This window comes from Phyllobates terribilis, unplaced genomic scaffold, assembly GCF_046119375.1.
Source record: "Phyllobates terribilis strain yellow unplaced genomic scaffold, ASM4611937v1 Scaffold_12__6_contigs__length_324123572, whole genome shotgun sequence".
Classification (NCBI taxonomy): domain Eukaryota; kingdom Metazoa; phylum Chordata; class Amphibia; order Anura; family Dendrobatidae; genus Phyllobates; species Phyllobates terribilis.
In genome coordinates this window covers 281,337,331-281,364,741 of record NW_027362772.1, presented here as the reverse complement: position 1 = coordinate 281,364,741, position 27,411 = coordinate 281,337,331, and the positions used below count along the sequence as shown (strand labels likewise).

Genomic DNA, 27,411 nt, shown 5'->3' with positions numbered 1-27,411 from the left:
ATCCATGAGATTTCACCTTCTGTGTCAGAAACTGTTATTTATAACGAGAAGACTATTTGTTAAGAAATTCACTGCTCTGAGCCACATCGAGTGGAAGGAAGCGAGGAAGGCCGGGCTCCTCCTGCCGATTCCAGGGCAGATTGCTGGTAATAACTAGCGCCGACCCACGATATAACACGGCCACCAGACTGAGACTGAACGCAAGGAGCCGATGCAAACTGTACGGGACCGTCAATCGTTCCTACAATGGATCCGTCCTCAGACACTCTTACACAAGGGGGTGACCGGACAATAACTGATCTCTTTTTAGGCTGCATAAAAGGTGCAGTTAGCAAACACCCGAGAATTTTCTTGCTGCAATTTATCCAGGTTTTTTTTATCCATTACGTTATTATCGCTGCGGTTGTCTTTTCTTGGTATGTCATGCTTAAAATGAAGCTTTATTTTTATAGTTCCTGGTATTTGACGTTGACAAAACTTTATTAATACAGTCAAGTGCCCCCCGGCAGGGGAAACCGGCCCCCCAGACGCCGCCCCGGCAGGGGAAACCGGCCCCCCGTCATTTCACTCTAGGTCTAGTCACACTAGGAAGGGCTCTGTAGGAAGGGGCCGGCACCAATCGCCTGGTTAAACACACTTATCAAGAAAAACAAGACAGCAGTCACTGCAAGAAACCCTGCTTTGTATTTAAGAGGAATGCAAGGTCTTCCACCCATGAGATCATTGGTATGCCTCAGATTTCTCCCCATCAATGATATTCCAAGTTCACAGACAACCACAGAAGGCCGGCCACAACCGAGCCTATGTGAGCCGTCAGCTGACAGCGTCTCATGGTTCCTACACAGCCAAAGGCAACAGCTGCGGCGTCAGGCCCGCTCCGTCCTCATTACCCTGGGTCAGATCGGTGGGATGCCTTCCTCACATCCATACATGACTGACAAATGGATATTTGGGTTCGCTCCAGCCGACATTTGACCTCAGTGGTGATGACATCAGCGCTGCAGTGATTGGCTGGAGGGAGGTCACATGATCGTACGGACACAGCATTGCTGGAGCATGAAAAAGAGGGACCAGGGAAGAGTTAGAGGGGCAGTGATGGCGGGAAAGGTGGGGAATTACTTCTTGCTATCATTTTAAAGTAGGTTTTTAAAGGAAGGTGGATGGACAACCCCTTTAAGCTCGTTGAACCACTGCCAAGTGTGAATACTCACAAAGCAATGTCAAAAATCAGCAAATTGGTTTAGTTGCAAACACTAGAGCTTTACGTCAGCGATTCCCGGCTTTCATAACAACGTGAAGGTGGAAGAGGTGAGAGGGGAGACTGACCAAGAGAACGGGGGTCTCGCAGACAAATCTCCACCTAATATTTCTGTGCTGCAGGAAGCTGGCATAATGGCCGGCCTTGTGCACACTCCAGGAGATGAATTCCAGTCAATGCCTCCCTTGTTTTCTTTAGTCTGGCATGGTCTGTGAAGACAATGACTGGGAAGCTCTCATCCGAGCGCGCTGCACCGCTGCTGAAGTCAACCCCTGGCAAACAGGAAAACAAGCTTATGGCTTCCACCGCCGCGGCCAGAGGCGGAAAACAGACACGTAACAGGGCACAAAGCGGGCACAGTGCTGCCAGCGCTCCCACCTGATCCGAGGGGTCACATCTCATTACACCGAGCTCTGCTCCAACAAAAGGCACTTGTGCAAAAAGATATAAAAAAAAATACCCTGAGGCATGGCTAACCATGTGCATGATAACATGGCACCTCACCGCTGCCAACAGTCACAACAACCTGTCTGTCACACCAGACAAGTAGTGGCAGAACGAGCAAAGAGCGCCGCGGCGCAGGGAAGAGACAGAAGCCTGAGCAGCCGAAGTCCAGGAGATACAGAGAAAGGAAACCTTTACATTATCTTTATTTTGTATTATTCAGACTTTTTAATTACCCGTAGATTTGTGGGGGTGCAGGTCTGAGGCCCTGATCCAGTGCTGAGAAGATCACAAGAAGTGTCCAGCTCAGGAGTACGGATGCCTTCAGCTTTCTTATTAATCCGTACTCCTATCTCAGGGCTCGTTCACACTGGCGTATAATACGGAGGAGTGCAATGCGAGAAAATCGCACACTGCACTCTGACCAGAGTGACCAGAGGCAGAGCAGATCTGCGACTTTTCTTTTCATGAGAATAAAAATCATAGCATGCAGCGATTGCCAACAAATCTCGCACAGCACAGGTCAAAGTGTGCGTAAAACATCGGACTGCACTTGGATGTCATCCGAGTGCAGTCCGATATACAGTGAGATCGGCGATGGAGAGATTAATCTCTCCTCCTCACCTGTTATCTAATTCTTGCATGCAGGAGGATCGGATCACAGCAGCATGACATTCGGCTCACGATCGCTTTAGAGTTTGAGCCGAGTGTCTCACTCAGAAGTCCAATTATTCCACGTACGAAAGTCGGAACAGAGTGGGATCAGAGTGGGATCAGAGTGGGATCAGAGTGGGATCAGAGTGGGATCAGAGTGGGAACAGAGTGGGAACAGAGTGGGAACAGAGTGGGAACAGAGTGGGAACAGAGTGGGAACAGAGTGGGAACAGAGTGGGAACAAAAAAAATTCTCCACCTTCTCCATTCTGACAGCCCATAAAAGTCAGAGTGCGGACCGATTATTTCATGGTCAAATAGCCTTCCATTGCAGATTTTGATCCGACGCTCGAACCAAAATCGGTCACGTCACCAATATTTTCCGCAGGTCCAAAGGAAAAAAAAAATAAAAAAAATCGGACATGTGCACAGCCCTACAAAATATAATAGGTATGAGTGCTGTCCATGAAAACCGCAGATAGCATTCGTATGAGAAAATCTAAAGTGTGTACGAGCCCTTATTTAGACGCAAGTGATTTTATCACACAAGAAAATCAGTCGGCGTTTTATCAGTGTTTTTTGATCAGAGTGGTCAGTGTCAGTTTTTACTATCAGAGTTTAGTCAAAGTTTCATCGGTTTATCTTCTGTCTAGCGTCCATCAATAAACAGACAGCACTTGGATGGCATCTGAGAGTTGTCCACTTTTTTCACGGGCCTATAGACTTGCATTGTCAATTTTGAGCCAACACTAAGATGAAGATCGGACATGTTTCCGCAATATTGCGGTAACCACTCTGTGCACAAAAAAAATGGGTACGAGTGACAACCGTGAAAAATACATAGCACTCGTATGAGAAAAAAAGTAACATGTGAAAGAGCATTTGCTGGTAATTTTTTGAGCAATTGGCAGGGATCTCAGGACTCGGACCCCCACCGATCTACAGGCAATTACAGTGGTTAAAAAGTACATAAAGATTGGACAAAACATTTACTTACTGTAAAAAGTGCTTAAAAAATACTGCAACGTGTAAATGTCCACAAATTCCTGCAAAGTTAATGATTGTCTGCAGCAGTGACCCACCTCAGACAGAGACTGGTTAAGGGGGCATTACCACCATTTCTGGTACGGGACCAGGAATCAAAGACTAATGAGCATGGAGTAAGCAGTGGGCAGGATGGGCAGGACCTGCAGAGGATTGGGCAGGACGAGTCATTTTTTTTTAATCAAAATTTTTAATTCTCTGGAACACCCCCCTTAAAGCATTTGAAGACCCAAAGCAAGCCTCCCATAATCCCACCTTCCAGCTCCTTTTCTACAAGGGGGAGCGTTTCCTGTTCTGTCTCGGTGGCGTGGAGCTGGCTGTCAAGCTCATTGTAGCAGCTAAGCCAGCCTCCTTCTGTCATCTCTTTATGAGAAGCGAGAATCCAATTCACGGAAACCCTGACGTTCCAAAAATGCCCTGCAGAGCCAAGATGCTTCAAAGAAGTCCTCCACTACTTGTACAACCCCTTCTTAAATACTGTGTTCACCAGTTTAAAAACAGCAATAATGCAAACTGGCTGCAGCTCTCACACCTCTCCCGGACTCTTGAGCTTCTTGCAGGGGAGATTGCGAGCACATGAGCGGCCACTGATCGGCTGCAGTGCTCACGTGGTATAACAATGTCACGCGAGTGCCGAAAAACCTAATGCCTACATCGCTGGAACGGTGTCAGAGCAAGAGACAAGCATAATGTTTTTTTGTTTTTTTTCTGCAGCATTAATGCATTCAAGGCGGGGTTATCCCAGTGATGGAAAAAAAAACCTTTAAAAAAGGGTTTTCCAGCCTTAGGATTCCCATGACTAGAGATGAGCAAAACGATACGCGGGACTCCGGTCCAAAGTCCAGATCAGTGGTGACATCCTCTGTGCGTTATGTCACACACAACGTTTCGCCAGCCCTGACACATCAAGTGCTGCGCTGGTGACGTCGATGGTAAACGATTCGCAGGACTCCCGTCTAGTCAGCAGGTAGCACTGACCTGGACCAGAGTCCTGCGAATCCATCCGATCACCTCTACTGATGACCTATCCTCAGCTGAATGGGAGCGGAAGTGCAGATCTCCGCCAACGGCCACGACGTGCTATTCCTGCGCTGTTCACATTCGACAGCTGAGTGATGGGGGTGTCAGGTGTTGGACCCCACTGATCTGATATTAACGACCTATCAAAAGGCCATATCAATAGCACAGGCAACTCTTCACAGATGATGTTGGGAAAGAGTCGAGGCCAACATACACACTGGATATGTGTGAGCTTCTGCGCACTTAAAGGGTCAGGGACCAGATATTTAATATTCATGGCCTATTCTTAATCTAGGACTAGACGGACAGAGCGAGGACAGAGCGAGGACAGAGCGAGGACAGAGCGAGGACAGAGCGAGGACAGAGCGAGGACAGAGCGAGGACAGAGCGAGGACAGATTTCTCCATTCTGTCAGTCCGTGAGAATTGGACAGCACTCAGATGTCATCCCAGTGTGGTCCGATGTTTTCGGTGCACTCATTGACTTGCATGGACAAATATTGGTTGTAAATCTGCATGCTGCGATTTTTTTTCTTGGACAGACACGGTCCAAGGGAAAAAAAAAAAAAAAAAATCGGACATATGCAAGGTCCCATAGATTAACATTGGTCCAAATGTAATTCCATGTTTTGTTGGATCGCTCTCGGACTGATAATATGGTTGAGTCCTTGGAATAGGTCATCAGTATCCGATCGGTGGACCCCTGACACCCCACCAATCAGCAGTTATTCGCTCTGAAAACATCAGCTAACATTCAAGAAAAATAGGACCCCAACCGATCAGATATTCATGACCTAGCCAAAGGATAGCTATACAATATTAGATGCCCGGATAACCCCTCGAACATGTATGGGGGTCTATAGATTCAATAGGAGCACATTAGATGCAGTTGTAGTTTCTCTCTGCAGTAAAGCAATGCAATATGTGACTTGCTGCAGTCCCATGCCAAATGGATGCCCTGAGTTATCAAGTCCCCAAAGCTGTTGTGCAACCTTGTTAAAATTCTGACCAGTCGACATCGACTGAAGTGAGCTGAAATTAAAGCTCGATTTCTGCAAGTAACAACATCTAAAACCGGGGCGACTTTTGCTTCTTCAAAACGCTCGCTGAGTGACACTTCCTCTTAGGAATAAACTGTTTTCCATTTACTTCCCAAAAATTCCACTAGCAAAGGCCTAATTGTTCTCCGGAGATTAAGTGGGGTATATAAAAAAAAATAAAAAAAATGCTGTAGAAAAATAAGTGTCATTGTTTGTCATCTATTTTCATTGCTGTACTGCGACTTGTAAGATCCGGCACTAAAAACCTGAGGACACGATACAAGAACATTAACCACAAGTCCAGCTCCAAGCCAAAAAGGCTATTCAAGCCGAGGAGAATAAGAGTCTACGCGGCACATCACCGGGTGTACTTAGAAAGCAAACGCCGAGCGCTACAAGCTCCAGGACAGAAAAATGCCGGAGGTGCGGTACAGTGTTTACAACTCGGAAATATTTGGGAAGGAATCAGATGACAAATATACATGTCAGGATCCCGTCCTGCAACCTGATCATGGAGCTACTGGATCTATGTCGCCGGCTGCCTAAAAAGCAGAGGATCTGAACGTGATCCTAGAAACCCGGCCGGAAAGAAACAGGTGGTGGGAAGAACTCCAGGTCTCAGTGATGAAAATGATCAGAAGCTTCAAAGGCACAAAATAAAGGGGTTTTCTGGGATCAAACTTAAAGGTTGTGTCCATATGAGTCTAATAGGGGGGGCACCGGCAGCGCGCCAGCCCCGGCAGCGCTCCAGCCCCGGCAGCGCTCCAGCCCCGGCAGCGCTCCAGCCCCGGCAGCGCTCCAGCCCCGGCAGCGCTCCAGCCCCGGCAGCGCTCCAGCCCCGGCAGCGCGTCTGCAGCACTTTTTTTCACCCATAGAACGCAACGAGAAAGGGAAAAGATGCTGCAAAAAACGCAACAGCATTTTTAATTGCATTTTCACTGTTTAAAGTGTTTTTTCTATCAATATAGCTAACTTTACTAGAAATATACTGTAGACCAAGCACATATATAATTCGCACCTAAACAATGCACCAAAAAAAAAAAACGCTTAAAAAAAAAAGCAGCGAAATCGCAATGAAAATACTGAAAAACAGGAAAGCTCTTTCCCTGACAAAAGTGGAGGTTTTGGCTGCAGAAAAGAAATAAAGCTGCATCTGAACATAGCCTAAAAGGTGCGGCCTTCTTTGCAGATTTTTTGGAGCACATGCTGGGCGCTTGCGGCACAATTTGAGCCTGTGCTTTATAAAAATTCAGCTGTGATAATCTGCGGATTGAATATCAGAGCTGTAAACTTTTTATGCTGTGTGTGGATGAAGCTTGGCAAACTCCAAGCCACAATGCTACTACTGTAACACATTTCGCATTTTTCACACGTAACTAACTCACTTAAGAAAAAGCGTCCAGGTTTTAAAGGGAATCTGTCAGCAGGTTTTGCTATGGAATCTAAGAGAAGCATGATGTAGGGGCAGAGACCCTGATTCCAGCGATGTGTCACTTTCTGGCCTGCTTTCTGTCATTTTGATACAATCCCTGTTTTCTCTGCTGCAGATGTAGCACAGCTCAGAATGCCGAGCCCTGTATAACCCCGCCCACACTAATCCTGTAGTGATAATCTGCTGATAAAACACTGATAGCATTGAAACAGCAAAACACAGCGTAATAAGTCACATCGCTGAAATCAGTGTCTCTGCCACTACATTATGCCGCTCTCAGATTACATAGCAAAAACCTGCTAAAAGATTCCCTTTAAGATTTCATAAGCAGTTATGCAACATTGTCTCTGGTGACATCACAGACATTCCGTTTGTAAAATCATCACAGATCTGTGCGATGCATTCAGGAAAGTGTCATTTCAGCATAAAGCTGACGGTACTGACAAGCATCGCCATTCGTAGCCATGGGAAGTAAATGAATATTGGACCAGGGTTGTGGATATGACCTGTGACAAGCACCGATCGATGATGAAGCTAGTTGATCGTTTTGTTTCCTTACAGTTAGGTCTCGTTCACGCGACCGCTTGAACGTAAAAAAAAAAAGGATCAAACTCGGACCAATGTTATTCAATTGGGCAATGCACTTTTTTTTGTTTTATTGACCGAATTTGCATGTGAAAAAAAAAATCGTCACCTGTTCTAGTTTCATTCAAGTCTATGGGTGCGCCAAAAAAAAAAAAATAAAATGGACGCCGTTCGGAGCCATAGTAGAACTTCTGATTTTTTACAGATACATTGCAATTCAGGAAACTGTTAATAGTCCTGTAAATGATTAAATAACTTTGTCCATTACTTTTTCCTTTTTCATTGATGTCCTATCCATAGGATGGGGCATCAAAGTTTGATCGGCTGGGGTCCCGCACTTGGCGCCCCCGCCGATAAGCTGTTATCGGTGCCGGCAGTACTTATTTGTGGTGCTTAGCCGCCCAGCTGTAGTGGGTGCAGCGGGGTACTACACATCCGCCTCCCACTGAATTGAACAGGAGGTGGATGTGCAGTACCCCGTGGCAGCCACTACAGATGGCCGGCTAAGCACCGCAAGTAAGTGCTTCCGGCCGTCGGCTGCGGCCGCCAGCACCGATAACAGCTATTGGGCGGGGGTGCAGGATGCGGGACCCCGGCCAATCAAACATTGATGCCCTATCCTATAGATAGGGCATCAATGAAAAATTAGTCTACAACTTCTTTAAGAGCTGCTTCTGAAAAAAAAAATGGACTGTATACGGATGACAAGTGAGAAAAAAAAAACAACCCTGAATTTTCTGCTGATTTTTTATATGGAGGTGTGAACCTGGCCTTACCGTGCACACTCATCGGCATTATGTATAGACTACCGACTGCTCGCATATAGTTTCAGGTCTCAAAATCACAATTTGCAAGTGTAGGCGTCTGAAAATGTTATGGATGTACAATAAGCTCCTATATATAAACCACCGGTACATGGTCGGATAAACCGGTGCTGGCGGACGCCAGGAAGCAAAATAGACAATTGGTGTTTCCTTAAAAGAGTTGCAAACAAAAAACATTACTGATATGTTCCCGTAAAAGATAAAGGCCGTCCACACAACTCTTAAAATGTGCCAATGCCGTGTGGTCTATGGGGCCTGGCAGAACCTCGGGGCAAAACATATTTGCAATTTTTCGCTTTTTATTTTTTAACACTAAAGGTAAATTCATCAACTCTAACTCCTGCCTCCATTTTCATAGTCACACAGTCTCCTATGAGCATGGCCACGGCTCTGGCCAGTGACTGACACCCGGAGGAGGAAGCGTGGGGTCCAGCAGGGAATTGCTAGGGTGACTTATTTTACAGGATGCCGGATGCTTTTTGAATGTTTAGTGGTGGATAGAGTTCATCAAAAAGATTTGCAGGGACCCTGTTCCGGCGTCCATGTGCGCCCCAAGTCTAGACATCACAACAAGCATTCGAATGCCGGCCGAGGAAGTTTTCATGGTCCGGCTATGGACAAATGGGATTGAGGTCCTGAGAACCATTTTGCTCAAAAGCCCCGTTGGGCTGCTGGGGTCTTCTGGGCGAGGGGTGCAGATATCCCCTTATTGGGAGTCCTATATTTGGAACAGATGAAACATGATGCAGAATTGGACATTTACATGTGAAAAGAGAGGAGGAACAATTGTATATACTTGAGGAACGGAGCAGCAACAAATTAATGAGAACGGCTCCTCAAAATAGAAACCGTCTAATCTCATCCATTCATTACACCCAGAAAACTCTAGAACCTCACAAAACAGTCACTGAAGAGCTCAACTTACTCCACAAAGGGCCCAAACTCATCCCAAATACATCTTGTACCGCCTCCCAACATCTCAGAAAGTGTCCAGAAGCCAAAATTAGAAATACTCTGATGCTTCCTGTACATCGGGACACACGATACCGCAAAAGTGAATGGTAACATCAACGGTAAACGGCACAGACACAAAGCAATGACCCGGTGGGGCACACAGCGGCGTCACCATCATATGCCAAACGTACCCTCATCTCCAAGAAATAAGAGCAAGGATCTCATAATCCAAAGACTTGACAATTCTCACCGGAGGGCACGGAGCAGGTCTGATAAGTGGTGCCTTCACCCTGCAATCAGCAGGGTCCCTAGTATACCCCCCATAAAGTACATTGTGTCTGATCACCAAATACTAGAAAGTAACCAAGTGTCCTATGTAGAAGAAGAGGGTGACCACAAAAAAAACGCAGCAAAAATGTAAAAAGGGGGGAGCAGCAGCCCCACCATCACACCACTGGGCCAATCACCTGCTGCTCCTACCTAAAATAAGAGTAACAACGCAGATGATGCGGGGCCACCAGGTGGGGGTGAAGGCATGGATAACACGGGGGCCACCCGGAGGGAGATCAGGTGCAGGATCAAATGGAGAGTGACTATGGAGATTAGGGGGACCAGACAAGGGCGACAGCATGGATAACCTGGAGCCAAAAGGCGGGTGAGGATGCATATGACTCGGGGCCACGAGGCAGGTGATTAGGCACGAGTACACGGGGTCACCAGGCAGGTGATGATGCAAATGACATAGGATCACCAAATGGTGGTGATGGCGTGGATAATGCAGGGCCATCAGGCGGGTGATGACGCAGAGCCAGCAGGTGTGGGGCCACCAGGCAGAGGAGTGATGGCGTGGATAATGCAGGGCCACCAGGTGATAACAGGGGAGCACCGGGCCCCTCACACTAAGCTCCCTGTGAACATATGACGGTGTGGTGGCCTTCTCGCCAGCTGTTGGTCTCCTCGATGACTGGGGGGTTCTTCGTGGCACGGGGCTTCGCAGGCTCGGTCTCGGAGGGGGGGGCTGCTCCTCGCAGGCTCGATCTCGGGGGGGGCTCCTTTCAGTCTCGGGGGGGGGGCTCCTCCTCGCAGGCTCGGTCTCGGGGGGGGGCTCCTCCTCGCAGGCTCGTTCTCGGGGGGGGGGGCTCCTCCTCGCAGGCTCGTTCTCGGGGGGGGGGCTCCTCCTCGCAGGCTCGTTCTCGGGGGGGGCTCCTCCTCGCAGGCTCGGTCTCGGGGGGGGGGGGCTCCTCGCAGGCTCGGTCTCGGGGGGGGGGGCTCCTCGCAGGCTCGGTCTCGGGGCGGGGGCTCCTCGCAGGCTCGGTCTCGGGGCGGGGGCTCCTCGCAGGCTCGGTCTCGGGGCGGGGGCTCCTCGCAGGCTCGGTCTCGGGGCGGGGGCTCCTCGCAGGCTCGGTCTCGGGGCGGGGGCTCCTCGCAGGCTCGGTCTCGAGGGGGGGCTCCTCGCAGGCTCGGTCTCGAGGGGGGGCTCCTCGCAGGCTCGGTCTCGAGGGGGGGCTCCTCGCAGGCTCGGTCTCGAGGGGGGGCTCCTCGCAGGCTCGGTCTCGAGGGGGGGCTCCTCGCAGGCTCGGTCTCGAGGGGGGGCTCCTCGCAGGCTCGGTCTCGAGGGGGGGCTCCTCGCAGGCTCGGTCTCGAGGGGGGGCTCCTCGCAGGCTCGGTCTCGGGGGGGACTCCTCATCGCAGGCTCGGTCTCGGGGGGGGGGGCTCATCGCAGGCTCGGTCTCGGGGGGGGACTCCTCGCAGGCTCGGTCTCGGGGGGGGGGACTCCTCGCAGGCTCGGTCTCGGGGGGGGGGACTCCTCGCAGGCTCGGTCTCGGGGGGGGGGGACTCCTCGCAGGCTCGGTCTCGGGGGGGGGACTCCTCGCAGGCTCGGTCTCGGGGGGGGGGGACTCCTCGCAGGCTCGGTCTCGGGGGGGGGGGACTCCTCGCAGGCTCGGTCTCGGGGGGGGGGGACTCCTCGCAGGCTCGGTCTCGGGGGGGGGACTCCTCGCAGGCTCGGTCTCGGGGGGGGGGGACTCCTCGCAGGCTCGGTCTCGGGGGGGGGGGGGACTCCTCGCAGGCTCGGTCTCGGGGGGGGGGACTCCTCGCAGGCTCGGTCTCGGGGGGGGGGACTCCTCGCAGGCTCGGTCTCGGGGGGGGGACTCCTCGCAGGCTCGGTCTCGGGGGGGGGGACTCCTCGCAGGCTCGGTCTCGGGGGGGGGACTCCTCGCAGGCTCGGTCTCGGGGGGGGGACTCCTCGCAGGCTCGGTCTCGGGGGGGGGACTCCTCGCAGGCTCGGTCTCGGGGGGGGGACTCCTCGCAGGCTCGGTCTCGGGGGGGGGACTCCTCGCAGGCTCGGTCTCGGGGGGGGGACTCCTCGCAGGCTCGGTCTCGGGGGGGGGGACTCCTCGCAGGCTCGGTCTCGGGGGGGGGACTCCTCGCAGGCTCGGTCTCGGGGGGGGGACTCCTCGCAGGCTCGGTCTCGGGGGGGGGACTCCTCGCAGGCTCGGTCTCGGGGGGGGGACTCCTCGCAGGCTCGGTCTCGGGGGGGGGACTCCTCGCAGGCTCGGTCTCGGGGGGGGGACTCCTCGCAGGCTCGGTCTCGGGGGGGGGACTCCTCGCAGGCTCGGTCTCGGGGGGGGGACTCCTCGCAGGCTCGGTCTCGGGGGGGGGACTCCTCGCAGGCTCGGTCTCGGGGGGGGGACTCCTCGCAGGCTCGGTCTCGGGGGGGGACTCCTCGCAGGCTCGGTCTCGGGGGGGGGACTCCTCGCAGGCTCGGTCTCGGGGGGGGGGACTCCTCGCAGGCTCGGTCTCGGGGGGGGGACTCCTCGCAGGCTCGTTCTCGGGGGGGGGGGACTCCTCGCAGGCTCGTTCTCGGGGGGGGGGGGGCTCCTTGCAGGCTCGTTCTCGGGGGGGGGGGGGACTCCTCGCAGGCTCGGTCTCGGGGGGGGGGGGGACTCCTCGCAGGCTCGGTCTCGGGGGGGACTCCTCGCAGGCTCGTTCTCGGGAGGGGACTCCTCGCAGGCTCGTTCTCGGGAGGGGACTCCTCGCAGGCTCGTTCTCGGGAGGGGACTCCTCGCAGGCTCGGTCTCGGGAGGGGACTCCTCGCAGGCTCGGTCTCGGGGGGGGACTCCTCGCAGGCTCGGTCTCGGGGGGGGACTCCTCGCAGGCTCGGTCTCGGGGGGGGACTCCTCGCAGGCTCGGTCTCGGGGGGGGACTCCTCGCAGGCTCGGTCTCGGGGGGGACTCCTCGCAGGCTCGGTCTCGGGGGGGGGGGACTCCTCGCAGGCTCGGTCTCGGGGGGGGGACTCCTCGCAGGCTCGGTCTCGGGGGGGGGACTCCTCGCAGGCTCGTTCTCGGGGGGGGGGCTCCTTGCAGGCTCGTTCTCGGGGGGGGGGGGGACTCCTCGCAGGCTCGGTCTCGGGGGGGACTCCTCGCAGGCTCGTTCTCGGGAGGGGACTCCTCGCAGGCTCGTTCTCGGGAGGGGACTCCTCGCAGGCTCGGTCTCGGGAGGGGACTCCTCGCAGGCTCGGTCTCGGGGGGGGACTCCTCGCAGGCTCGGTCTCGGGGGGGGACTCCTCGCAGGCTCGGTCTCGGGGGGGGACTCCTCGCAGGCTCGGTCTCGGGGGGGGACTCCTCGCAGGCTCGGTCTCGGGGGGGACTCCTCGCAGGCTCGGTCTCGGGGGGGGGGGACTCCTCGCAGGCTCGGTCTCGGGGGGGGGACTCCTCGCAGGCTCGGTCTCGGGGGGGGGACTCCTCGCAGGCTCGTTCTCGGGGGGGGGGCTCCTTGCAGGCTCGTTCTCGGGGGGGGGGGGGGACTCCTCGCAGGCTCGGTCTCGGGGGGGACTCCTCGCAGGCTCGTTCTCGGGAGGGGACTCCTCGCAGGCTCGGTCTCGGGGGGGGGGGCTCATCGCAGGCTGTCACCCTCCCTCAGGACCCCCGGCTCCTGATGAATCGGCCTATAACAGCGCCCTCTCCCGCCCCGGCTGCAGGCTTCTCCCCGGCTCCGCTCAGTCCCGCTTACCTTTGCCCGTGTGACGATGTGCGTGGCCAGCTTGACCACCGCGAAGTTGCCCTTGCCGATTGTCCTGTCTATCTCGTAGTATCCGATCCTCGCCGGGGCTGAGCGGTGCGGCGGGAGCTGGGTCCCGGTCCCCCCGGGCACTGTAGCCGCCATCTTGTGCGAGCGAGTCCCGGTCTGACCGGCGGACACCGCGGCCTGACGTCACGGGGCGGGGCTTGTTGACGATAGCACTGAGGGAGGCGGGGGCTGCTGACGAGGCTGGGAGCGCGGAGGGGCGGAGCCAGAGCGGTGCGGGCGCGCGGCCAGAGTCAGTCACCTCAGTGCTGACTGGAGGAGAGCGCGGCGGCTTCGTGCACCGGGGGGCTAGTGTATCACTACATAGTGACTATAAAAGTCTGCACACCCCTGGTGAAACGTCAGGTGGTTATTATGTAAATAAATCTTTTTGTCGCCCACAATCTACAAATCCACTGAGAAACCTAGTGACATCATTCTGTGGGGAAAATGAAAATATAATAAAATTAAAATAATGTAGTTGCATAAGTGTTGACACCCTCTTAATTAGTGATGTGGCTGTGTACAGAATCAACCAATCACATAGAGGACGTCCGTACAGATCAGACCCCAATGCTCGGACTGGCTGGGGGTCTCCCGACAGCTGCGTATATTTCCATGGATCGGTAGAGACGCAACCAGTCCGAGCATTGGGGTCTAACATCTGTATTCTCCCTACTGGTAGTCTGCACGGCTGCCATCATTTACATCGACTCTGATTAACCTCATAGAAAGTTTCGCTGCTCTAGGAGGATTCTCCTGACATTTTTCTGGTCCGTAATCAGCTGACAACACAGCAAAGGGATCTCATAGTGGAAAATTATCAGTCAGGAGAAGGGTAGAAAACAATGTCCAAGAACACTGTGAAGACGTCTTCAAGAAGTGATGTTACCCAGGACTGGACGTCCCTCAAAAACTGATGAAAAGACAAGAAGACAGTTGGTCCGGGAGGGTGCTAAGAGGCCGACGGCAACTTTAGAGGAGCTGCAAGAATTTCTGGTTGTGTCCTGCATGCGACAACTGCCTCCCATATATTTCATGTGGGGTCGGGGGGTAAGACGGAAGCCCCTTCACCAAAACCTCCATCATGTCTGCTGAAAGCATGTGGGAACGTGTTATGGATTCATGAGACCAAGGAGGAACTTGTTCCAAAAGGTATAAAGCCAACACTGCCCTTCATTAAAAGAACACCATCCCCATAGTGAGGCATGGTGGAGGCAGCATTTTCCTTTGGGGCTGCTTTCCAGCAGATGCAACTGAGGCTTTAAGAGTCAAGATGGAGGGAATTATGAAAAATCCCAAATATCCGTCAGTTTTTTCACCTTTCAGGATGACAATGACCCAAAGCTACCGGCTTTGCCAGAAGAAAATCAAAGTTTTAGAATATCCCTGACCTGAATTCATGAGACAACCTGCGGGTGACCTGAAGAGGGCACAGTACACAGGAGATCCCCACCCCGAGCAATCTGACAGATGTGGAGAGAACAAAGATGGCCAATTCTAGACGTGACGCGTTCATAGACTCTGACCCAAAGGACTGAATGCTGCCAGAAATTCAAAGTGTTAGTTTAAGGGTGTGCAGATTTATGCAACCACATTATTTAGTGCTTTATTATTGGATTTTTCACTTAAGTTGTACAGATTATGGGCGACTTTAAAGGTGGAAAAACTTCTAAAATGATTCTTCTTGCTATGATTTTATTTTACGGGACAATAACCTGGCATTTTAACAAGGGCATGTAGACTTTTTATACCAACTGTATTTACATAGTTGTGACTATATATAATGTATAACATACACTACGGTTATGGGGACATGCGTCTTAATCAATGAATCCAAGTTTTTCATTTAGACCCGTTGTCCCTGGTACATGTTATCTATATGGACTTTTCAAGGGCGTTTGATACGGTGCCACACAAAAGGTTGAAATATAAAATTAGAAAAATGGGACTAGGGGATAATATGTGTAACTGAGTTAAGAAATTACTTCGTAATAGGAAACAAAGGGTGGTTATCAATGGAAATCTCAGGGGCACAATTAATAGTATCACAGGGGTCAGTATTGGGCCCTCTTCTTTTTAACATATTTATTAATGACCTTGTAGGGGGCATACAGAGTAGAATTACAATATTTGCAGATGATACTAAACTCTGCAGGGTAATTAACATAGAGGAGGACAATTTTATATTGCAGGAGGATCTATGTAAACTAGAAGCTTGGGCTGATAAATGGCAAATAAGCTTTAATGGGGATAAATGTAAGGTCATGCACTTAGGCAGAGGAAATAACATGTATAATTAAGTACTAAATTGTAAAACACTGGGTAAAACTGTCAGTAAAAAAGACTTGGGTGAATGGGTCGATGGCAAGCTCCACTTTAGTGACCAGTGCCAGGCAGCTGCTGCCAATGCTAGTAAAATAATGGGATGCATTAAAAATGCATACATGCTCATGATGAGAACATAGTTTTGCCTCTATACAATCAACATGTTAGGCTATAGGTTGATCTTGTTGGACTTACTGTAAGTCAAGTCTACCTTCAACCTTAAAACTATGAAACTATGAAAGTCGCAACCACTGGACTCTGGAGGAAACGTGTTCTGTGCAGTGACGGATCACACTTCTCTATCTGGCGTCTGATGGCCCTTTTCTGTTTCCCATGACTGTGCCCACTGCACAAGCTCCATAAAAACATGTCTGGGGGATTTTGGTGCTGAGGAGCCAAGACGTCAACCCCAACCATCATCTTTGGGAAGAATTAGAATGGAGACTGTGAGCCCGGCCTCTCCCCAACATCAGGGTCTGACCGCACTAATACTATTCTGGATGAAGGGTCCAAAAGTTTGCAATAACTGCCCACTCCCGGTGCCAGCACCAGAGAATCCTCACAGTGCGCAGTGCACGCAATGTGAGGATTCACAAGTCTGCAGTCTCGTAGAGTGACTGCAGACTTGTAGCCTAATTTCGGACAACCCCTCTAAGTGACCAAGATTTCCATGGATCGGTTTCAGTGTGAATCCAGATAAGAATAAGAAAATACAACCACTTCGAATGAGGATAGACTAAATGCTAGACTTTATTGGGGCTAGACTTGTCAGGGTATTTAAAAAGCTGCCAACATTGTGGTGTTTTCTCAAGCAACAGTTCCAAAAGTTTACCAAAAGTAGTAAAACATCCTGAGAAAGGTAATCCTGGGGCTATATAAAACTACCAGCAAAGGGGATGAGAGGAGAATGTCAAGATTCATTCTGACAAATAGGCGGCACACAATCAAACTGCAGAAAACGACGCCGGTGCTCTAAATAATGAGCCGAATGCACAACTCCTCATTTCTTAGCACCGATAGGCCATAACTGCAGACCACCAGGACCATGGCTCTTTATTGGAAGCAGAAAAAGAAGACTCCAAAAGAGCTTCAACATTGGTTCATCGAGCAGTGGAAAATGTTGGTCAAATGAATCTAAACTGCTGGTGCACCGCGCTGTTAGGAGGATCAGAATTTGGTGCACGCATGAAGCAATGAACCCGCCTGGTCTTATGGTGTGGAGAATATTTTCTTGGCACACCTTGGTTACTCTGATATTTGTGGATGGATGTTGACCCATAGGGCTTACCTAAACATTGTAGCTGACCAGTTTCATTCCTTCATGGAAGCTATGTACCTGTCACTGGTGTGTCAGATGTGACAAACAGTCGCCCTGCAGTTGGTTGCAGAATATCTGTTCGTTTGGCATTACAGACACCTTCTTGAATCTGTCTCACTCTAGGACCCAGCGGCTACCTCCCTCCTGCTAATTGACATCCAGGCCTGGGTGATTAAAAGCTTTCAGCTTGCTGCAGGGAGGGGCCGGTGATATTCACATGTTTCCTTGTGAAGGCTTGGAGCTTCTGCAATCTGCTTACTTCCTCCCTGGTGCTAGGAGGATGTTTGGTGTAATCTCTCTGAAGTCTGCTCAAGCTAAGTTACTTTTCCCCATTTATGTCTCCCTTGTTGTCTTTAGTTACTAGTGGGGACTGACTAGTGCTCACCCCCCATTCCCTATCCAGGGCCTAGCGCTAGGGAAATACAGGGCTTAGTTTCCTGAGCGGCGATTGGTGAGAAACCAATATAGGGACGATAAGGGAGTCAGGGTGATATCAGATAAAGCTAGGAGGTCTCCACTCCCCCTTACCCTAGCGTCTGGGCTCCCTTCCCCTCCTCCCTTCGTGTTGCACTTAGTCTTTCCCACACCTTGCTTGACATTACCCATTGGTAGAATTTCAGCCACACGAGGAACCATTCATCTGGGGTCTCAGAAACATGACAGCATGCTTTCCTCTCCAGTTCTTAAAGGGAGTCTGTCAGACCCCCAAAAACAAGAGGCTTTAAAGAAGCAGAGAGCAAATACGTTTGGCTCCAAAGTTTACCCCATGACCGAATAGGTGAGTATCTGTCATGGGTGTGTCAGAGGTGACAGACAGTCGCCCAGCAGTTGGTTGCAGGATATCTCTACATTTGGCAGTACAGACATCTTCTTAGAGGCTGTCTCCAGGACCCAGCGGCTAGCTCCCTCTGGCTAATTAACTCCCTGGCCTGGGTGTATAAATACCTGGTGTGTTCTAGAGGGAGGTGTCAGCGATATTCATTATTCCTTGTGAAGGCTTAGCAAGAGCAGTACCTTTTCCTCTCTGGAGCTTGAGGACGTGTTTGTGCATTTGTCTGGAGTCATCTAAAGCTAAGCACTTTTCCACTGTTTGTCCTTCATTGTTTTCTATAGTGTTTAGTGGAGATCGACTAGCGCTCATCTCCTCCCTTCCTAGCTTGAGCCAAACGCTAGGGAAAGACAGGGCGAGGTACGCGTGCGGCGATTGGTTAAGAGCCAAGACAGGGACATTAGGGGAGACAGGGTGACGCTAGATCAACCTAAGAGGTCTCCACTTTCCCCCCTTTCCTTAGAGTCTGGGCTCCCTTTCCCTCTTCCCTTTGTGTGGCACTAATTCTTTTCCACACCTTACGTGACATTATCGCCAGCCAAGCACATTTTGAAAAGGAAATAAAAAAACTGACACTTTGGGGTTTTTTTGCTCTGTGTGTTTTTGGGCGTGGACCTTTTTTTTTCCTTTCTCCCTTTGGTATGGGTTCAGTTGCAGAGCTCGCAGAGCAGTTCCGCTGTCTGTCTTTGGAGGTGAATGACCTCCGCTTTGAGGTTCAGCAGCAGCATCAGCGGTTACAGGTTGCCAATGTTGGGGTCTCTGCAGGTAGGCCTGTCCAGCGTGAACCCAAGGTTGCCCTCTGGGACAGATTTTCAGGAGGTAGGGACAAGTTTTTTGTATTTAAGGAGGCATACAAATTGTATTTTAAACTTCGTCCCTACTCCTCCGGAAATGAGGAGCAATGGGTTCGTATTGTGATCTCTCTATTGCAGGGCGATCCTCAGTCATGGGCGTTTTCCTTACCGCAAGACTCTGTCTCCAATCTGTGGTGGGGTTTTTCGGATCTCTGGCCCTCATCTATGATGACCCTGACCCTGACCGAGTAGCCTTGGCTGAGTCTAGGCTACGTCGCCTTCAGCAGGGGATTCGATCAGTGGGGATGTACAGTTCGGAATTCCGTAGATGGGCAACAGATTCCAAATGGAATGACTCAGCCCTTAAAAGTCAATTTTGTGAGGGGCTTACTGAAAGGTTGAAAGATGCCTTGGCTGTATATGAAACCCCTCAGTCCTTGGAGGCTGCCATGTCTTTGGCCATACGTCTTGATAGACTCCTACGGGATAGACGGGTGAGACCACCTTCTTCAGGGCCTTCTTGTCGGAGTTGTTCACCTCTGCCAGGAGAGCCGTCTGGAGGTGAACCAGTACTAGGGTAGGTGGAGGAACCCATGCAGTTAGGGGGTGTCTCTACATCATACATCTCCCTGGAGATTCACAGGAAAAAAGGCGTATGTTTTTTTTGTGGGGCAAAGGGATACTTTATTGGGACCTGTCCTTCAATTCCTAAACAAATGGAGACTCGATTAACTCTTGGTAGTCTGGAGTTGGATAAACAAGGAGTTCATTTGTTACCAACCTGCAGTTCCCGCTTTGTCCACTCAGCAGAGGTGATGCTAGAGAGCAAAACCGAGAATATTTTTGTGTTTGTTGACAGTGGAGCCAGAGTCAGCATTGTGGATGCTGAGTTTGTGAAAACTCATGGTCTTGCTTGCTGAACTTTAGCTGAACCTATTTCCATCTTTGCCATCGACTCGGCACCACTTGAGCATTTACTCAGATTGTACAGTACAGACCAAAAGTTTGGACACACCTTCTCATTTAAAGATTTTTCTGTATTTTCATGACTATGAAAATTGTACATTCACACTGAAGGCATCAAAACTATGAATTAACACATGTGGAATTATATACTTAACAAAAAAGTGTGAAACAACTGAAAATATGTCTTATATTTTAGGTTCTTCAAAGTAGCCACCTTTTGCTTTGATGACTGCTTTGCACACTCTTGGCATTCTCTTGATGAACTTCAAGAGGTAGTCACCGGAAATGGTCTTCCAACAATCTTGAAGGAGTTCCCAGAGATGCTTAGCACTTGTTGGCCCTTTTGCCTTCACTCTGCAGTCCAGCTCACCCCAAACCATCTCGATTGGGTTCAGGTCTGGTGACTGTGGAGGCCAGGTCATCTGGCGTAGCACCCCATCACTCTCCTTCTTGGTCAAATAGCCCTTACACAGCCTGGAGGTGTGTTTGGGGTCATTGTCCTGTTGAAAAATAAATGATGGTCCAACTAAACGGAAACCGGATGGAATAGCATGCCGCTGCAAGACGCTGTGGTAGCCATGCTGGTTCAGTATGCCTTCAATTTTGAATAAATCCCCAACAGTGTTACCAGCAAAGCACCCCCACACCATCACACCTCCTCCTCCATGCTTCACAGTGGGAACCAGGCATGTAGAGTCCATCCGTTCACCTTTTCTGCGTCGCACAAAGACACGGTGGTTGGAACCAAAGATCTCAAATTTGGACTCATCAGACCAAAGCACAGATTTCCACTGGTCTAATGTCCATTCCTTGTGTTCTTTAGCCCAAACAAGTCTTTTCTGCTTGTTGCCTGTCCTTAGCAGTGGTTTCCTAGCAGCTATTTTACCATGAAGGCCTGCTGCACAAAGTCTCCTCTTAACAGTTGTTGTAGAGATGTGTCTGCTGCTAGAACTCTGTGTGGCATTGACCTGGTCTCTAATCTGAGCTGCTGTTAACCTGCGATTTCTGAGGCTGGTGATTCGGATAAACTTATCCTCAGAAGCAGAGGTGACTCTTGGTCTTCCTTTTCTGGGGCGGTCCTCATGTGAGCCAGTTTCTTTGTAGCGCTTGATGGTTTTTGCAACTGCACTTGGGGACACTTTCAAAGTTTGCCCAATTTTTCGTACTGACTGACCTTCATTTCTTAAAGTAATGATGGCCACTCGTTTTTCTTTACTTAGCTGCTTTTTTCTTGCCATAATACAAATTCTAACCGTCTATTCAGTAGGACTATCAGCTGTGTATCCATCAGACTTCTGCACAACACAACTGATGGTCCCAGCCCCATTTATAAGGCAAGAAATCCCACTTATTAAACCTGACATGGTACACCTGTGAAGTGAAAACCATTTCTGAGACTACCTCTTGAAGCTCATCAAGAGAATGCCAAGAGTGTGCAAAACAGTCATCAAAGCAAAAGGTGGCTACTTTGAAGGACCTAGAATATAAGACATATTTTCAGTTGTTTCACACTTTTTTGTTAAGTATATAATTCCACATGTGTTAATTCATAGTTTTGATGCCTTCAGTGTGAATGTACAATTTTCATAGTCATGAAAATACAGAAAAATCTTTAAATGAGAAGGTGTGTCCAAACTTTTAGTCTGTACTGTACGTAATGTAAAAATAAGGGTGGGGTCAGTTCATTGTGAAATAATCCCTTGTTATGGCCTGGACAATCTTCCCACACCTATTGTTTTGGGTATTCCTTGGCTTGTTAAACATACTCCGTTGGTGGATTGGCAAGCCGGGGAGATTATTGAATGGGGAGATTACTGCCATGAGAACTGTTTAGATATTTCCCTTGCTACTGTCTCTACGGAAATATTACCTGCTTTTCTGTCTGGTTTTGAGGACGTTTTTTTCTGAGAGGGGGTGTCAGGATTTGCCTCCTCTTCGTTCTTATGACTGCCCTATTAACCTGACCCTGGAGCAAAACTACCAAAGTCCAGACTCTATAACCTTTCTGGCCCTGAGAGACAAGCCATGAAGGATTTCATTGCGGAAAGCCGGAAGAAGGGATATATCAGAACCTCATCTTCGCCCGTGGCAGCAGGGTTCTTCTTTGTGAAGAAAAAAAGATGGCGGTCTACGTCCCTGTTTAGATTTGCGGGAATTAAATCAAATTACCATCCGTGATCCATACCCTCTTCCTCTAATTCCAGATTTGTTCAGCCAAGTTGTAGGAGCTAAGGTATTCTCCAAGTTGGATTTAAGGGGAGCCTACAATCTGGTTAGAATCAGAGAAGGGGACGAATGGAAGACAGCGTTCAATACCCCGGAAGGACATTTTGAGAGTCTGGTTATGCCTTTTGGTTTGACCAATGCACTTGCGGTATTCCAGCATTTCATAAATGATATTTTCCATCATTTGGTGGGGAGGTTTGTGGTGGTCTATCCGGACGATATTTTGGTTTACTCACCTGATTTTAAGACATATTGGGGGAATGTTAAACAGGTGCTCCAGAAATTAAGAGATAACAAAATTTATGCCAAACTGGAAAAATGTGTTTTCGCTGTTCAGGAGGTGCAGATTTTGGGGTCATTGTTGTCTTCAGGTTTTCGGATGGATCTGGAGAAGATCCGTGCAGTCCTTGATTGGGAACGTCCCGAGAACCTGAAGGCTCTACAACGTTTTCTGGGCTTTACTAATTTTTACCGTAAATTCATCCAAAATTACTCTGTTATTGTGAAACCTCTTACTGACATGACTAAGAAGGGGTCTGATTTTTCCAAGTGATCGGATGCTTCCCTCCTGGCTTTTTTTTCCTTAAAGAATCATTTTGCCACTGCACCTATGGTCATTCAACCCAGTGTTTCCCAACCCTTTATTGTGGAGGTCGATGCTTTGAATGTCGGGGTTGGGGCTGTGTTGTCTCAGGGTTCGTCACCCGGTAAATGGTGTCTGACGCACCCCTGGGCCGGTGTCGCGCAGCGTTGCGCACGCGGGAGCTTACCCGGAGCCGGATCTGTTGAGGGTTGTAGTCTCGTGGCGGTGACCCGGTCCGTGCCCAGGGAGTCAGACTAAGTGGCGCTGTATTAGTGGTAGATGTTGTACGACTACGCCACCCGTTGAATGCAGCGAAGGAGCTGCCGCTGCAGGGCAGACCGCTGAGGCCGGTGGTAGTATTGTGCAGCGTGATAGTATCACCCCCAACGGGAGGGGTATGGCCTCAGGGCAGCCGACGTGGATGATGGGGGTAGCAGGAACCACTCGGAGACGGTACGGTGTAGTTCAGGGTCTTTACTGGTGACAAAGATGGACCCTCCCGGAGTACTGGCTAGCGATTGGGGCCTGGTCAGTCCTTGAGCAGATGGGATCTCCCCTAGCCAGGCGGAGTTGTAGGCCTCCCAAACTAACTGTACTCTTCTGGTTACCTTGCTAGAGGCGGGTATAAGTAGCCCACGTCCCTGAGTGTACCGTGTGGTGCTCACCCGTATGGCCGGTGACTCGGGGCCTTCTAGTAGCTTCCGCTCCACGACGGCGGTGCTGGTCCCACGCGTGTGACCGTGCCTTCGGGTTTCTTGGCCAGAGGACCTGAAATCCCCTGCCGGTCGGTTTCTGCTGCTGGATAGGAGTTAGTCCCCACAGCCTCGGACTCCGGGTCCGGTGATAGCTTCTCAGTCAGGGCGAGCTCTGCAGCTGCCAGCCCCTGACTCTTTTGTAGTACTGCTCCCACAGAGCTCCTGTTGTTTCTTCCTATGCTGCTTCTCTTCTCTGTCTCTACTTCTTCTCTACTCACTAACCCTGCCTCAGCCCTAGGTTTATATAGGGGAAGTTCTTCCCCTCCCAGGACTGGGCAGGAGGTGTGGCATGCACAGGATCCCTGACCAAGAGACCTCCCACCTGCTCTCAGACATAACATTGCCGTTACTGTGGAAACCAGACCCCTGGGGTGCCACATTCTCCCCTAGTGAAATTTAGTACTCCGGGACTAAACATATTTTTAGACATAACAACGTATAAACAATAATAGTACAATAAGAAAAACATATAAAGATGGTCACGGCGTGTCCGCAACCGGGTGCAGTTTTTGAAGAAAAGCAAGGTGTCCATTTCACCAAAACAGGGAGACGTAACCAGGTAGGGGTCTGTCCTGCCCCGAGTCCTTAACAGTCTTTAGTCCATTCCTAGGTTACGCTCCAACCATGTACAAGGATTCCCGGTAAATCCACCAAGGACTCCTATAAATAACTAGAAACACATAATTATACACAAGCAACAAGAAAAACAGGTAACCACAAATAAAACAATTTATACACTTCAAATCCTCCAACGTGCGGGTAACTGGCCTCTAGTGGCCCTAGTGGACCTACGGAGCTGACTGTCTAGCCCTGAACTACAGGGTGTAGGAGCTGTCAAGGGTAAACTGGGCAGCTGTCTACCGGCTCTTTGGCTCACTAGGGGTACGGCAGGCTCACTATAAGCAGAGGGTTGATCCTCCTGTTCTGCTTGTGTGGAGTCTTCTGCCTCCTGGACCGGCTGCTCTTCCAGCTCTACCTGTTGCTCCGTAGGCACTTGGGATGCTGGTTGGAGGAACGTGAGGACGGGTACCACAACTGCACCATTGACTTGAGTCCAGGACCGAGGGAAGTCTCCGAGCACAGTACTAACCATATCTTCCCTTTCCTCTACGGGTCGATGGTCTTCTTGTTCCTCTTCAGGGTTCCGTAGCTGTTCAGGACACTTCTTCAGGTGATCCCTGGATACAATGGCTATGGTCTCCCCTCCGTCTTTACTGATGGTACAGACTTTCGGGTTCTCGTGGCTTGAGGGCAGTACGGTGTACGGGTCCTTCTCCCACTGGTCGTCCAACTTGTGGAGCCGTCTTTTCCTCTTCAAGACCTGCTCTCCGGGTACCAGGGGAACAGCGGGAGCATACTGGTTGTAAGTTTTCTCTTGTCTTTCCCTAGCCTGACAGAGACTTCGCTCCACGCTCTCCTGTACTTTCCGGTACTGCTGCTGCCTCTCTGTGTCCCAGTCTGCTTCTGGTGAAGTGTCCTCGGGTGTCAGGACTCCCATTTCCAGGTCAACAGGTAACTTACCAGGTCTCGCCCTCATTAGGTAAGCCGGGGTACAGTTGGTGGAACCTACCGGGATGTGGTTGTATAGGTCCACTAGATCGGGCAGCTTCTCAGGCCACAGACTGCGTTCTTCCAGGGGCAACGTTTTCAGGAGATCCATTACCACCTGGTTCATTTTCTCACAAAGTCCATTAGTTTGCGGATGATAGGGTGTCGTCCTTATCTTCCGGCAGCCATACAGATTGTAGAATTCCTGGAAGACCTCCGCTTCAAAGGCAGGTCCCTGGTCCGTCAGCACTTGGTCCGGGTACCCGTGTGGACGGCAGAAGTGCTGCTGGAAGGCTCTAGCTGCTGTTTGAGCCGTTAAGTCCTTAACGGGGACGACAACCAAGAACCGGGAGTAATGATCCACAATGGTTAACGCGTAGACGTAGCCACTTCTGCTTGGGGTCAGTTTTACATGATCCAAGGCTCCCAGTTCCAACGGCTGCCGGGTGACGATGGACTGCAGGGGAGTCTTCTGGCTGGCACGGTCCTTCCTTCTTAGGTTGCACGGGCCACAGTCTCTGCACCACCTCTCGATGGTTCCCCTCATGCCTACCCAGTGGAACCGCCCACGCAGCAGGAACTCCAGCTTCTTCCATCCGAAGTGTCCAGCCCCGTCGTGGTATGCCTCCATCACCATGGCTGCGTCTCTCCGTGGCACCACTACTTGCCAGATTAGTTCATGCGTCCGGGAGTTAACCATTCTGCGGCACAACTTCCCCTGGTAAAGGAACAGTCGACTCTTCTCAGCCCACAGTTGCTTGGCTTCCTCAGGAGCGTCTGGGTCAAGGCGAGCCTCTGGCCGAGTCAGTATCTCTTTTACCAGCCGGACGGCAGGGTCACTGTCTTGCGTTTCCTCCCAGTTGTAGTGAGGCAAGGGGTTAAACGTAGCGGCTTGCTTACTCCTTACCCGATGGGAATACTGGATAGTCCCATGACGGTGGAACGCGGGGAGTTCGACTTCTTCCAGTCCCTCTGGATCTTCTCCTACGTCCGGTAGGTTTGGCATCCTGGACAGGGCGTCCGCGTTGGTATTGGAGCGTCCTGCCCGGTATTTGATTGTGAACTCGTAGTTGGACAGACGGGCCATCCATCTCTGCTCTAGGGCACCGAGTCTTGCCATGTCCAGGTGTGTCAACGGGTTGTTATCCGTGTATACGGTGAACCGGGAAGAAGCGAGGTAGTGCTTAAAGCGTTCGGTGACTGCCCACACCACTGCCAGGAACTCTAGCTTAAATGAGCTGTAATTCTCAGGGTTTCTTTCGGTGGGTCGCAGTTTTCGGCTAGCGTAAGCGATTACTCGTTCTTTCCCCTGCTGGATCTGGGACAGTACGGCTCCTAGCCCGATGTTACTTGCGTCGGTGTAGAGGATAAAGGGCTGGCTGTAATCAGGGTACGCCAGGATTTCATCCCCTGTGAGGGCCATCTTCAGCTGGCGGAAGGACTCTTCTTCTAACCTCTCCCATTTGAAGGGCGGCTTCTGGTTCTTGGCCTTCCGGGACTGGCCTATCAGGAGGTCCTGCATAGGAGCTGCCTTTTTAGTGAAACCGGGGATGAATCTGCGGTAATAGCCTACCAACCCGAGGAACTGCCGCACTTCCTTTACACTGGAGGGACTTGGCCATTCCTTAATTGCGGTGATCTTATCAGGGTCGGGAGCCACTCCGTCAGCGCTCACCACGTGTCCCAGGTACTGCACCTTTGGTTTCAAGAGGTGACACTTGGAGGGTTTTACCTTTAAGCCGTAGCTTGCCAGAGCTTCGAACACTTCCGCCAGGTGTTTCAGGTGGTCCTCATAAGTCTTGGAATATACGATGACATCGTCCAGGTACAACAGGACCGTCTCGAAGTTTCTGTGGCCCAGACAGCACTCCATTAATCGTTGGAAGGTTCCCGGTGCGTTGCAGAGTCCGAACGGCATGCAGGTAAACTCGCTAAGTCCCATCGGGGTGGTGAATGCGGTCTTCTCCCGGTCCGCCTCTGCTACAGGAACCTGCCAGTACCCGCTAGTGAGATCCAAGGTAGAGAAGAAGTTAGCAGATCTTAACGCAGCCAAAGACTCCTCTATCCTTGGTAAGGGGTACGCATCCTTGTGTGTGATACGGTTAATTTTCCGGTAATCTACACACATCCTCATGGTGTTGTCTTTCTTTTTGACTAAGACTAGTGGAGCTGCCCAGGGGCTACAGCTATCCCTGATCACCCCAGCCTCCTTCATGTCCCTAAGCATCCCCTTGGCGTGTTGGTAGTGTGCAGGGGGTACGGGTCGATACCTCTCTTTTATGGGAAGATGGTCTCCCGTGGGGATGTGGTGTTCTACCCCTTTGACTCGCCCGAAGTCTAACGGGTGTTTACTAAACACTCTCTCGTACTCTTGAACCACCCGATAGACTCCCTGTTTCTGGTGTGAGGGAGTGGAGTCAGTACCCAAATGTAGTTGCTGACACCAGTCCTCCATTGATTCCTTAGAGCCGTTACCTTCCTCCGGGGAAGATGGAGGCAAGGGCTCCACGGACTGTATGGAATTTTGATTGATGGTATACAATTTGGCTAGCGTGGCATACCGGGGCAGGTACACTTCCCTCTTCCCGATATTTATTATGCGAACGGGCACCCTCCCATGGCGTACATTGACCACCCCCCGTGCTGTCAAAATGGTGGGCCTACTGTCTGAGTAAACTGGTTCTACCATTGCCTGGTAATCTCTACCTCTCAGACCAATAGCTGCCCGGCACCAAATCATCATTTC

General features: G+C 50.9%; 1 protein-coding gene across 2 annotated transcripts in view; it reads right to left on the bottom strand.

The window, feature by feature from the left end:
• SIK3 (SIK family kinase 3) overlaps nucleotides 1–13,492 on the bottom strand; it is an 83,862-nt gene extending 70,370 nt beyond the window's left edge. For both annotated transcript variants that reach the window (XM_073657084.1, XM_073657085.1), the window contains exon 1: nucleotides 13,265–13,492. In XM_073657084.1, the coding sequence (XP_073513185.1) occupies nucleotides 13,265–13,417 (153 nt within the window). In that variant the 5' untranslated portion in view covers nucleotides 13,418–13,492. The remainder of the gene's footprint in view (nucleotides 1–13,264) is intronic.
• Nucleotides 13,493–27,411: the final 13,919 nt, after the last annotated feature.